The sequence below is a fragment of the Indicator indicator genome (genome assembly GCF_027791375.1).
Source record: "Indicator indicator isolate 239-I01 chromosome W unlocalized genomic scaffold, UM_Iind_1.1 iindW_random_scaffold_91, whole genome shotgun sequence".
Lineage (NCBI taxonomy): Eukaryota > Metazoa > Chordata > Aves > Piciformes > Indicatoridae > Indicator > Indicator indicator.
The window spans coordinates 46976-60747 of NW_026539071.1; the positions used below are offsets into that span (position 1 = coordinate 46976).

General features: G+C 44.7%; 1 protein-coding gene across 1 annotated transcript in view; it reads left to right on the forward strand.

The window, feature by feature from the left end:
* LOC128979911 (chromodomain-helicase-DNA-binding protein 1-like) overlaps positions 1-13772 on the forward strand; it is a 130389-nt gene that overhangs the window by 42139 nt on the left and 74478 nt on the right. The window contains 2 exon segments of the mRNA XM_054398306.1: positions 730-867; positions 1153-1409. Of these exon segments, the coding sequence (XP_054254281.1) occupies positions 730-867; positions 1153-1409 (395 nt within the window).

The following is a 13772-nucleotide window of genomic DNA, read 5'->3' on the forward strand; positions in this document are numbered from 1 at the left end:
ATGTACTTTCTATTGGGTTTGTTTTTTCATTAAATCTGTTTTCATTTCAACTTGTGGGTCTTCTTTTCCTGATTCCTTTTCTTTGCTGAGGAGGGGTCACTGAGTGATAGACCAACTGCTATAGTTTAGTCCTGGACATGAGCTAACTGTAGGCAGATTGCCAGGGTTGAAGTCTGTGTGTTTCCCAAATCTGATTTGGTATTATTTTTGGCTCCTGTGCTGAAGTTGATAATTACTCACATGAGGCACAGGGAACGTAACTATTAGAGAATTTTTGGATTCTGCAAAATTTAATGTTATGGGGCTTTATAACTTGAGCATAGGTAAGTTCCTGTAAATATGTATCTTTTCAGCTAAAGTATTTTTAAGAATGTTTGATTTGTTCATGTCAAATTAACTCAATTATTAAAGCTGTAGTTCACATAGAAATCCATATTTTTGGTTTAACTTTTGTTTGTTTGGGATTTTGGTTTGGCTTTTATATCTACCACTTGATAAGAGAACACTTAATTCAAATCCTTTTGAGGTCATTGGGGTTTTTTGCCTGTTGTCCATACATAATAGGTTTTTATCCTGCCAACTGAAATGATTATTTTGACATTTTTATTTCTGTGAAAATTTTTGAAATTAAAGCAGCAAACTTGTGGTGAATGCCCAATTTGAAAACAAACCCCAAACAACAAACTAACAACTAATGTGAGTTACTGTTTTGTCTCTTGATATATACAGTGAAGACTGGCAAATGTCTGGGTCAGTATCAGGAATTGATTCTGAATTGGAGCAAGATGGAGAGAAAAGCAGTTGTGAAGATAGTGAATCTGACTATGAGCCAAAAATCAAGGCCAAAAGCCAGAAATTTCCAAGCAGGTAAGAATTCCTGCATTTTGAATATTTGGGTGCTGTTTCTCATTCATAATCAAGTATTGCACTCCTATACAGGCAAATGAAGTAATATTTATTACAGAACTTTAAGACTGTTTTATGCTCTAAAAGATGTTATCATGCCATTGGCTTGTATTTAGTATCTCTGCTCCACTTGAAAATGATGTAACTGAGCAGTCATGAAATACATGTGTTCAGAAACAAATACAGAAGGCTTGTAGTTGTCTGTGTTGAAACCCCACTGTTGTGTTGTATCTTATTGTCTTCAAGAATTGAGCTAAAAAGCGGCAAGATTGCAGGACAGAAAAAGAGGCAGCTTGATTCATCAGATAATGATGATGATGACTATGACAAGAGAGGGTCTCGTCGCCAAGCAACAGTCAATGTTAGTTACAAAGAAGCTGAAGAAACCAAGACTGATTCTGATGATTTGTTGGAAGTTTGTGGAGAAGATGTCCCGCAACCTGAAGAAGATGAATTTGAAACTATAGAGAAGTTTATGGATAGTCGAATTGGCCGAAAAGGAGGTATTTTTTTAATCAATGTTTTTAAGATGCTTCAGTTTGTTGTGGTGCAATGTAAACAGCAATTGTTCTCAGCTGCAGGTAAACCTGTGATATTTGTAAAGAATAAGTTAAAAAATGCCAGAAAGTAATCTTATTTTGCTTTTCGTATTCATAAGGATGCTTCTTTTATAAGCCTTATAAAGTAAAACATACAACTGAAGTAGCTAATGTAAAAAATTAATTGTAATATAGCTCCATATTGCATAAATGCATACCATGCTGTTACATCATTTGTACAATTTATTGATACCTAATAATAGTTCTAAACTACATACAGGGGAGTGAAGGAAAAAGTAGACTGGCTAGGACAGCTAACCATTAGCCTGAATGCTGAAGGATGGTGTTTGGAAGGCTTGAATCATTGTGATTCTGATTTCAGTTATTTCTGTACAAATAGTCCCAATGCAATGGATGATGGAATCTAAAATTCCAATAATGTTTGCATGTGCACTTCCAAAAGTAATTTTATGAATGATGGCAGGAGTGTCATATTTCCAGCAGCTGGTGGGCTGCAGTGTCCTGCTTGTGTGGTGGGGTTTTTTTAGCCTGCAAGTTAGGGTCCTGATTACAGCAAATTTGGACCTACTCTCACTTTAGAACTGCCTTTCTTCATTTGTTATACCTGATCTCTATAGCTTGTGGTCTGTCTCAGAGCTTGCACTCTTTCCTATCAACTTTTCTTTTTCCATAATGTCCTAAATACAAGTGCAGGGTCCTACATTTGGGGAGAAATAACAACAGGCACCAGTACAGGTTAGGGGCTGCCCTGTTGGAAAGCAGCTCCACAGAGAAAGACTTTGGAGTGCTGGTGGACAGCAAGTTCTCTATAGAACAGCAATGTGCTCTTGTAGCCAAGAGAGCCAATGGGATTCTGGGATGTATCAAGAAAGGTGTGTCCAGCAGGTCGAGGGAAGTTCTTCTACCTCTCTACTCTGTCTTGGTGAGACCATACCTGGAATACTGTATCCAGTTTTGGGCTTCCTAGTTCAAGAGAGACAGAGACCTGCTGGAGAGAATCCAAAGGAGAGCCACAAGGATGATTAGGGGACTTGAGCATCTCCCCTATGAAGAGAGAGTGAGATCCCTGGGGCTATTTAGTCTGGAGAAGACTGAGAAGGGATCTGATCAATGTCTATAAATATGAGGGGTGGGTATCAAGTGGAGTGGGCCAGGCTCTTTTCAGTGGTTCACAGTGATAAGACAAGGAACAATGGGTTCAAACTTGAACATAGAAGATTTCACCTCAACCTGAGGAGAAACTTCTTTACAGTGAGGGTGACAGAGCACTGGAACAGACTGCTCAGGGGGGTTGTGGAGCCTCCTTCTCTAGAGGCTTTCAAAACCCACCTGGATGCGTTCCTGTGCGGACTATCCTAGGTGATCCTGCTCTGGCAGGGGGGTTGGACCTGATCATCTCTTGAGGTCCCTTCCAACCTCTGATATACTGTGATATTGTGAAATTCCAGAGTATTCTTAATTTAGGTCCTTACTCCCAATGCACGGTGTCACTGCTGTGTTAAAAGTCATTTGGACTAGACTTATATTCTGCATACCCACATAGTGTCACTGCTTGTGTTGTATTTTGCTATTGTCATGCTCTGTTGGTATATCTGTCCCCTGTGTATGGTTTGGTCCATTTCCTTATTACCCCACATACGATTCCAAAGATGAAGTATTAAAATGAGTTTAGGAAGAAATAGTTCAAGCAGAAAGTCAGGCCAAAATGCCAGTAGGCCTGTACGGATAAACAAGGGGCTCCTGGCAATACTCAAAACCAAGAAGGAGGTATATGGAAGGTGGAAGCAGGGACTGGTACCATAAGAGGAATACAGAGGTGCTCTCCAAGCATGCAGAGATGCAGGTAGGAAAGCCAAAGCCCATTTGGAATTGAATCTGATGTCAAAGCAACAAGAAGGGCCTCTATAGGTATATAGGTGACAAAAGGAAGATGGGAAAACATGAGCATGCCACTGAATTGGGGTAGGGTTGTGGTAATATAGGGTATGAAAGAGTATGAATGCTTTCTTTACCTCAGTCTTTACTAGCAAGACTGACCTTTAAGAATCCCTGGCCCTGGAGACTGGGAGAAAGGCTGGAGCAAGGAAGATCTGTCCTTGACAGAAGAGGAATGAGTTGGGGAATAATTAGGCAAACCAGACAAAATTAAGTCTGTGGGCTCTGATGGGATGCACGCACAAGTGCTGAGGGAGTTGTCATATCAAGAGTGGTTTCATAGTGATAACCTTTCCCTGTTGCTACGACCAATCAGAAGTGCCTGAGGAGTGCAGGAAAGCAGATGTCAGAGAAGCACTGGGGTTGGAAGGGGCCTTTAAAGGTCATCTACTTCAACCCCCCTGCAATGAGCAGGGATATGTTCAACTTACGTTGTTCAAAGCCCCATCCACCCTGACCTTGGATATTTCCAGGGATGTGACACCTACCCTCTCTCTGAGCAACCGGTTCTGGTGTTTCACCACCTTCATTGTAAAAATTTTTCTTCTATGTATCTAGTCTGAATCTACCTTCTTTTAGTTTAAAAATATTACCTTTGTGGTTTATTCTTATGTCTGGTACTTCGTTGCCAGCTATTCCTTCCACTCCCCACTGGTTGCATGAGGGAGAAAATCAGAAGAGTACAAGTGAGAAAAGCTGTCTTATCTCAACTCACAGGTTAAGTAAAGAAAAAGCTGTGCACACAGGCAAAGCAAAACATGGAATTCATTCACTGCTTCCTATTAGCAAGCAGGTGTTCAGCCATCTCCAGGAAAGCAGGACTTCATTACACATAAAAGTTACTGGATGATGTAAAAATACTGTAATTTTGAACATTCCTTCTCATTTCCTCTATTCCCTTTAATTCCTTCAGCTTTATATGATGACATATATGGTATAGAATAGTCCTTTGTTCAGTTGGGATTACCTGTGTTCCCTCCCACCTTGTGTACTCTCAGCCTACTTGCTGATGCAGTCATATGAGGAGCAGAAACAGCCTCGACTCTGTAACTCATTGCTCAGTGGTGACTAAAACATCCCTGTTGTGGTGGGTTGAAACTACCCCTTCCCACTAGAAAATTGCCAGACCAGCAAAAGAAGCTGTATTTACAAGCAAAACTACAATCTAAAATATGGAATGCAATGAATATGTACAAAATATATAATATACAATTTCTAAACAGCACAAGAAACCCCCTAAACAAAACCAGGGACCTACTACTAGCTTTCCCCTTCCCTTCTTCCTTCCTTCCCCCCCCATATGTGGGATAGGAGAAAGAGCAGAGAGTTGCAGTTAGTTATTCACCACACCAAGAATGCGTTCGAGGTCAGCAAAGCCAGCAGAAGCACAAGTTCATATCTGCCAGAGCAAAGAAGCTGAAAAAGAGAGTGAGTTAGTATACAAAACTAGCTTTATGGTAGATATCTGCCCAATGGGATTATTTAGAGTTTAACATTATTTTCCTTTTTACATCCAGTCGTAATTTATTTACATTCTACTACTTTCTGCTCAAGAGTTGTGGAAAATTTTCCAGGCACAGCCTGAAGCTGCCACACCTGTATTATTAACATTGTTTCCAGCAGAAGTCTAAAGCATAGCTATTACAAAGAAATTTAGCTCTGCCCTAGCTAAAACCAGCATGTTCTCCACCCCTTATTCTTTGCTATTTATGGTGTGCCCAATACTTTCTCATTAACCACCACCACCCCCCTTCTTCTCATTGTTCAATATTATATACCCTTGTAAAGCGTCCACAAATGTCTGTTGAGTTTTTTTAGTCCATGATTTTGCCCTCAATCTGTTACAGAGGTCACTCAGGACAGGAAAGGTGGTGTGTTGTGTGGAGTTACTGGGTACCAAAGCCAGCTGAGGTCAAGTCACTGGGGCACTTGCACTGCCTGTAAGGTTCCTGCTGTAGTAATTCCTATAACATACAACTCAAATCATGGGTTACTACAATTTAAAGGTACTTCCGTTACAACTTCCACCCCACAGGGCATAACATTGCAATGAATTCCTCCACTTGCTTCTGCTCTGGCTTGGACTTATCTACAGACTGCAGTTCCTTAGGGGTGTACCTTCTTGTCCTAGTTTTAAGCTATGAGCTGCCCAGGACGAAAAGATAGAAAAGATATTTTACCCTTTCCCAAGGAGTAAAATAAAGATGTTCCACCCTGGATTGGAATTTTAAATGGAAATCCTATTTACAAATATGTACAAAAGGCATTCAGGTAGAAGGAATACATTCACAAATTAGGCTCAGTTCTTCACCTAGGCCTACCAGGCCAAAACCAGAACCTTCCAGCAACCTCCACCCCACGCAGCAGGCCAAACTCTTCCCCCTCCCCCCCATTAGGCCCAAGCCTAATGCAGGCTTCACCAGGCCCTGTGGTGTAGGTGGAATTTTGCTGCCAGCCAAGGCCAAAAGAAAAATCTCTCCCCTTCTCTCCTGACCAGAGAGAAGAGAGAGAGATTTTGCTGTACACTCCCTTAAATAGAGGAAAATGGAATAGAATAACAAATTACACTGTCCTGGGAGGAACTGCCCATCCCCTTGGGACTCTCTAGCCTCTGGAGGACTTTTCTTTGTGGTTATACCAATTAACTCTTGATTTCCCTTAACCTACAACACTGCTCCAAACAGAGCCTTATCTATGAGCCACGATCTCTTCAGGGGTATACCTGCTGCAGCGTAGACATATCCATGGTCACTTTGGGGTGCACCTGTTCCAGCATGGCCTTCTCCATTGTGGCCTTGCCCACAGGCACATTCCCTTCAGGAATGAACCTGCTCCAACACGACTGCGGTCCCTCCAGGGGTGTACCTGCTCTGTTGTGGGCTTATCCATGGCCACAGGCTTTGAGGTCCTCCAGCATGACCTCATGCACAGCAACAGATGCTTTGAGGTGTTCCTTCTCCAGCATGGACTTAAGCTACAGTCCCTTCAGAGGTATACCTCTTTTGGTGTGGACTTATCCATGGCCACAGATGCTTTGGAGTGTCCTGCTCCCATGTGGACTCGTCCACAGGCCAAAGTCCCTTCAACTCAAGTTCACATTGGAGTTCCAGCCTGTCCGGTACAGCATCACAGAAACAACAGAGATGCCCTGGCCATCTACCAGGCTAGGCATGTTGCTGTTGCAGTGTCCAGGGTTCATCTGGGAGGGAACACCAACTAAGACAGCAAGCTGAAACAGTGTAGTGGTTTAACACAGCCTGCTTTCTCAACCTCCTTCTCTCTACACAGATGGGAGGGAAAGTAACACAAAAAAAAACCCTCCAGGTTGAGATAAAGAGTTTTATTAAAAATGAGATAATGCATAATTACCTTAGCCTACTTTGCAGAAAAGTGAAGCAAAACGCAGAAGCAGAAGCCAGTAACCTACCCCACCTCTCCCTATCCCACAGCCAACCCAGTGGAAAAAGCCAACACCCCAAATCCAGAAACCAAAACCAGCAACCAGAACAGGAAGCCTCTCATGTTACAATCTGAGCTTCAAGCCCCATGATAGTTTGCTCCAGCCAGCACTTTCATTTTGAAGCTGGCATGATGCAGCATGGTGTGAATAGCAGCAGCAGATTCAACTCAAACCATGACAACCAGCTAATGGGTAGTCAGTACTATGCTGTGTCATGCCTGCTGTATAATGAAAGGACTGGCCAGGGCAAAGGATGATGGGGCTTGGAGTTTGGACTGTGATGTGAGATGCTTCCTGTTTTTAGGGTTCTCTCTCTTCTCTTCCACTTCCAGGTTTTACTCCACCTCTTGCTTTTCTCGCTTTGCTTTGTCTCCCTTTGTTCTCTCCTAAAAAATCAATTTTTTATATTATTCCATTAAATTCTCTTTATCTCAACCCACAGGGCTTTTATTTTTTTCTTTTGTTTCTGATCCTCCTTCCTGTCCCACAGGGAGGCTGTCTTGGGGGAGTTATATATGAGTGGCTGTTTGGAACTCATCTGCCAGCTGAGTTAAAACAATAACAGTCCTTTTTGGTACCCTATATGGGGCATGAAGGGGTTGAGATAACAAAAATCAACTAAAGCTTGTTAAAATAATTTTGGTATATGTTTTTTTTTCCCCTTAGTATATTCACCACGTTAAAGTACTTGCTTTCATGGTTCTGCTATGTAAATCCTTACATACTCTGTGTTCCCTGTGGTGATTTCTCACCTCAGGGAAACAGATCAGAACTATCATGTTGATGTACTGGGTGCTGTTGAATTATAATATGATTATCCCACTGGTCACTAGGTTAAGCTGGTATTTGTATGTGGCATTGTTTATCAGTAATCTCACCCAATTGATGGGTGGGACAGCAGAAAACACTTTTTCAGCTTCTGAGAATTTTTAATATCCTTGGGACACCCAGACCAGCCTGCTCTTGTTGCTGTGTCTCCTCAATGTGTCCCAGGTCTTGTCTAGAGTAACACAGACCTTTCCCAAGAATACCACGCAGAGACAGAAATCACTGCAATGTGTTTGGGCCTGGCCCATGCCTATTGAGCTCTTCTCATCATTGCTCAGTGCCCTCAGGGGCAAGAGAAGGTCTCTGGACCCACAAGCAGACTGGCAGGCACCATGGATACTCAGACCCTAGCAGCAGGCATGGCAGCTGCACCAGAGAACCAGCCTGTGCCAGTGTCAGTCACCCCTGTATGGAAAAAGAAATGCATGAAAAAATCAGTTTGCTCACAAGGGATGACTATGAACTAGTGTCATCACAAGAACAGGATGAAGAGCCAGAGGTAATCACCTGATCCCTATCCCTGGGCAAGCTGCAGGACATATGAAAAGACTTTGTCCCCCACCCAGGCAAGCCCATTTGTCACCTGGCTGCTCCGATGCTGGGGATAATCACAGAATGTTCGTCTAGTCCAACCCCCCTGACAGAGCAGGATCACCTATACCAGCTCACACAGGAACGCATCCAGGCAGGTTTTGAATATCTCCGGAGAGGGAGACTCCACAACCCCCCCTGGGCAGCCTGTTCCAGTGTTCTGTCACCCTCACAGTGAAAAAAATTCCTCTTCACGTTCCCATGGAACTTCCTATGCCTCAACTTCTACCCATTGCCCCTTGTCCTGTCATTGGGCATCACCGAGAAGAGCCTGACTGCATCCTCTTGGTACTCACCCTTTACATTAATGAGGTCACCCCTTAGTCTCCTCTTCTCCAAGCTAAAGAGACCCAGCTTCCTCAGTCTCTCCTCATAATGGGGACAGTGGTTTGGAATTAGAGGGCAGGGAAGCCAACCAGTTGGGATCCCTGTCTAGGGAAGGGGCATTGACAAGGTCATTGGAAAACAGGCACAAACCCTCAACCTCTGAAGGCAACTTCTGTCAGGTGTGAAGGATAGGTACCTCTTTCATGGAAGATGTAATGGATCACCCAGGAAGTGGAGCACCATGGAGAAAGGCATCCAGTTCTTGAGGGAATTAACTGTGCTGGAGATGATCTATAATGATGTGAATGATGAGCAGCTGCCTATAGACCCAGATGAAATCTTATGCACACCAGCCATGTGGAGGAAATTTCTAAGGAGTGTACCACTGTCATATGCCAACTCATTGGCAGTAGTGTCCTGGAAAGACAGCCAAGGACAAACGGAGGATGAATTGGCTAGCCTACTCCAGCAATATGATGGGAATCTCTTGTTCTCTGTACAGGCCTGCATTCTGGCTGTTGAGGAACTGTCCTGGGAGTTCCAGCAGTTCAAAGAGAACATGTCCTACTCCCTGCCCGTATGGTACAGTATTTATAGAATCATAGAATGCTTTGGGTTGGAAAGGACTTCTAAAGGTCATCTAGTCCAAACCCCTCTGCAGTAAGCAGGGGTATCCTCAACCAGATCAGGTTGCCCAGAGCCCTGTCGAGCCTCACCTTGAATATCTCCAGGGATGGGGCCTCAACCACCTCCCTGGGCAACCTGTTCCAGTATTCCACCACCCTCATGGCAAAGAACTTTAAATCTACTCTTCTCTAGTTTGAAACCATTGCCCCTCATCCTATCTCTGCAGGCCTTTGTAAACAGTCTCTCTCCAACCTTCTTGTAGGCTCCCTTCAGGTACTGGAAGGTTGTTATTAGGTCTCCGCAGAGCCTTTTCTTCTGCAGGCTGAACAACCCCAGCTCCCTCAGCCTGTCCTTGTAGCAGAGGTGTTGCAACCCCCAATTGTTTTTGTGGCCCTCCTCTGGACCCACTCCATCAGGTCCATGTCCTTCCTGTATTGAGGCCTTCAGAGCTGGACACAGTACTCCAGGTGAGGCCTTACCAGAGCAGAGTAAAGTGACAGAATCGCCTCTCTCGATCTGCTGGCTATGCTTCTTTTGATGTCCAAGAGAGAGAATCTGGGAGGTATACACCATGGGGTACCCTGTAGTCTTACCTATGTGACCATGGGGAAGACATGAGGAAGTGGGATGGAAAACCCACTTCAGTCTTAGCTGTGCAAGTTTGAATTACAAGGAAATTCTTCCAAGAAGAACGCTGCCCCAGTTTCCAGTGGAAAATTGCCCCAAAAGACCGCAGAAATTGATACTGCTTCTGATTCTCCTGAAAGGACTTCCAAAGCATCTTCACAGGATGCAAGTTATTACAGTCAGAATTAGAGGGCCCCTGCCTCCAGCCAGGTGCAGGAGAATGACAATATAGTTTACTAGATGGTGTAGATCTGATGGCCTGGCACATCAGACCCACAGGAGTATAATGCTCTAGTAGATACAAGCACACGGTGTACTCTGATGCCATCAATAAACCCATCTATATTTCAGGTGTGACAGGGGGATCCCAACACCTGAGTGTGTTGGAAGGTGAGCTGAGCCTGATCAGGAATGAATGGCACAAACACCTCATTGTGACTGGTGCAGGGGCCCCGTACATCCTTGGTAGAGATTACATTAGAAGAGGATACTTCAAGGATCCAAAAGGATACTGGTGGACATTTGGTATAGTTGCTGTAGGGACAGAGGAAATGGAACAGTTGTCCATTTTGCTCAGTCTCTCAGGGGACCCTTCACTTGTGGGGCTGCTGAACATTAAAGAACAGCAGGTGCCAATTGCTACCACAACAGTGCACCGGTGGGAATATTCCGAATCACAGAATATATCTGGTTGAAAGAGAACTCCCAAGATCATCCAGTTGAACTCTTGACCCATCACTGAAAGGTCAACATTAAACCATGTCCCCAAGTACAAGGTCCACATGCTGCTTGAACACCCCCAGGGACAGTGACTCCACCACCATCCTGGCCAGACCATTCCAGTATTTGATAAATCTTTCAGTGAAGAAGTATTTCCTAATATCTGGCCTAAACCTCCCCTGGTGCATCTTGAAACCATTTCATCTACTCCTGTCACTTGTTATCAAAGAGAAGAGGCTGCCCCCTCTTCACTCCAACCTCCTTTCAGGTAGTTGTAGAGTGCTATAAGGTCTCCCCTCAGACTCCTCTTCTCCAGACTGAGCAACTCCAGCTCCCTCAGACACTCCTCATAGGCCATGTGCTCCAGGCCCTTCACCATCCTTGTTGCCTTTCTCTGGACACACTCCAGCACCTCAATGTTCTTCCTGTAGTGAGGGGCCCAGAACTGAACACAACATTCGAGGTGTGGCCTCACCAGTGCTGAGCACAGGGGGATGATCACCTCCCTGTCCCTGATGGCAACTGTGTTTCCAATACAAGCCAGGATGCCATTTGCCTTCTTGGCCACCTGGGCACCGCTGACTCATGTTCAGTCGACTATCAAACAATACCCCCAGTCCCTCTCCAAGTTGCAGCTTTCCAACCACACATCTGTAGCTTACCATGAGGTTGTTATTACCCAGGTGCAGGAATTGGCACTTGGCCTTGTTGAACTTCATACAATTAACCTTGGCCTATGGGTCTAACCTGTCCAAATCCTGCTGCAAAGCTTCCCTACCCTCTGGCAGGTCAACATAGCCACCCAGCTTGGTATCATCTGCAAACTTACTGCGGGTGCACTCAATCCCCTCACCCAGATCATTGATAAAGATATTAAAGAGGACAGGCCCTAGTATTGAACCCTGGGGGACACCACTAGTGACTGGGCACCAGTCAGATTTCACTCCATTCACCATCACTCTTTGGGCCTGGCCATCATCTATTTTTTTTACCCAGTGCAAAGTGCACTTATCCAAGCCTTGTGCCATGAGTTTCTGAAGGAGAATGCTGTGGGAGATAGTGTCAAAGACTTTACTAAAGTCCAGGTAGACAATGTCCAGGGCCCTTCCCTCATCCACTAGGCGGGTTACCTTATTGTAGGAGATGAGATTAGTCAGACAAGACCTGCCTTTCATAAACCTATGCTGACTGGGCCTGATCACCTGGTTGTCTTGTATGTGCCAAGTGATAGCACTCAGGATGACCTGCTCCATAATCTTTCCTGGCACCAAGGTCAGACTGACACTCTGTAATTCCCTGGATCATCCTTCTGGCCCTTCTTGTAGATGGGTGTCACATTTGCTAGCCTTCAGTCAACTGGGACCTGCCCAGTTAGCCAGGACTATTGACAAATAATGGTGAGTGGCTTTGTGAGCACATCTGCCAGCTCCTTAAGTACCCTTGGGTGGATCCCATCCAGTCCCATAGAGTTGTGCACATCTAAGTGGCACAATAGGTCATTGATCATTTCCTCTTGGATTGTGAGAGCTGCTTTCTGCTCCCCATCCCTGTCTTCCAATTCCAGGGGCTGAACCCTCAGGGAGCAACTGGTGTCATTGACAAATAGTGAGTCAAAGCAGCCGTTCAGCAGCTCAGCCTTTTCCTTGTCTTTGGTCACCAGGTTCCCTTCTACATCCAGTAGTGGATGGAGGTTCTTCCTATCTCTTCTTTTACTGTTATACTTATAAAAGTTCTTTTTTTTATCTTTAATGGCACTGGCCAGATTGAGTTCTAGTTGAACTTTGGCCTTTCTAATTTTCTCCCTACATATCCTTGCAAGAGCCTTGTACTCTTCCTGAGTTGCCTGCCCCTTCTTCCATAGCCAGTAAACTTTCCTTTTCTTCCTGAGTTCTACCCAAAGCTCTCTGCTTAGCCAGGCTGATCTTTTACTCCACCGGCTCGTTTTCCTATGCACAGGGACAGCTTATTCCCTCTTGAGAAATGTCCAGCCTTCCTGGAATCCTTTGTCCTTCAGGACTACCTTCCAGGGGACACCATCAACCCATCTCCTAAACAAGTCAAAGTCATCACAAACTGGTGAGAAGACAGAGAGTTTGGGATGTCACTGGAGTAGGCAGAGGTAACACATGCTGAGGATGCCCCACCATACATACAACAAATTGCTAGGTAGCAAGAAGCAATATGCCCTGGTCACTGATGGGTCCTGTCGCATTGTGGGAAAACACCAAAGGTGGATGGCTTCTGTGTGGAGTCCTACACAATGAGTTGTAGAAGCTGCTGAGGGAGAAAGTGAATCGAGTCAGTTTGCAGAGGTGAAAGCCATTCAACTGGCTTTAGATATTGCTGAGTGAGAATGTTGGCCAGTGCTTTATCTCTATACAGACTTATGGATGGTGGCAAATGCTCTGTGGGGTTGGCTACAGCAATGGAAGCAAAGAAACTGGCAGCACAGAGGTAAACCCATATGGGTGGCTGAACTGTGGTAAGACATTGCCACTTGGGTAGAGAACCTGGCGGTGAAAGTACGTCATGTGGGTGCCCATGTGCCCAAGAGTCTGAAGAACATCAAAACAAACAGCAGGTGGTTCAGGATTTTAAGACTGAAGTGGCAGCATAAGGGAGAATTATTTATAGCTTGGTGGGTCCATGACCCCTCAGACCATCAAGGAATGGGTGCAACATACATATGGGCTCGAGATTGAGGGGTGGACTTAACCGTGGAGACTATTGCACAGGTTATCCATGAAAGTGAAACGTGTGCTGCAATCAAGCAGGCCAAGTGGGTAAAGCCTCTGTGATATGGGGGGCAATGGCTGAAATATAAATATGGGGAAGCCTGGCAAATTGATTCCATCACACTGCCCAAAACCCACCAAGGCAAGTGCTATGTGCTTACAGTGGTGGCAGCAACCACTGGATGGCTGGAAACATATTCAGTGCCAAATGCTACTGCTCAGAACAACATCCTAGTCCTTGAAAAACAAGTCCTATGGCTACATTGCACCCTAGAAAGAATTGATTCAGATAATGGGACTCATTTTCAGAACAGCCTTATAGACACCTGGGCCAAGGACCATGGCATCAGTGGGTGTATCACATCCCTTATCATGCACCAGCTGCTAGGAAGATCAAATGTTACAATGGCTGCTAAAAACCCTGAAAGCAATGTGAGGAGGGGCCTTTAAAAATTG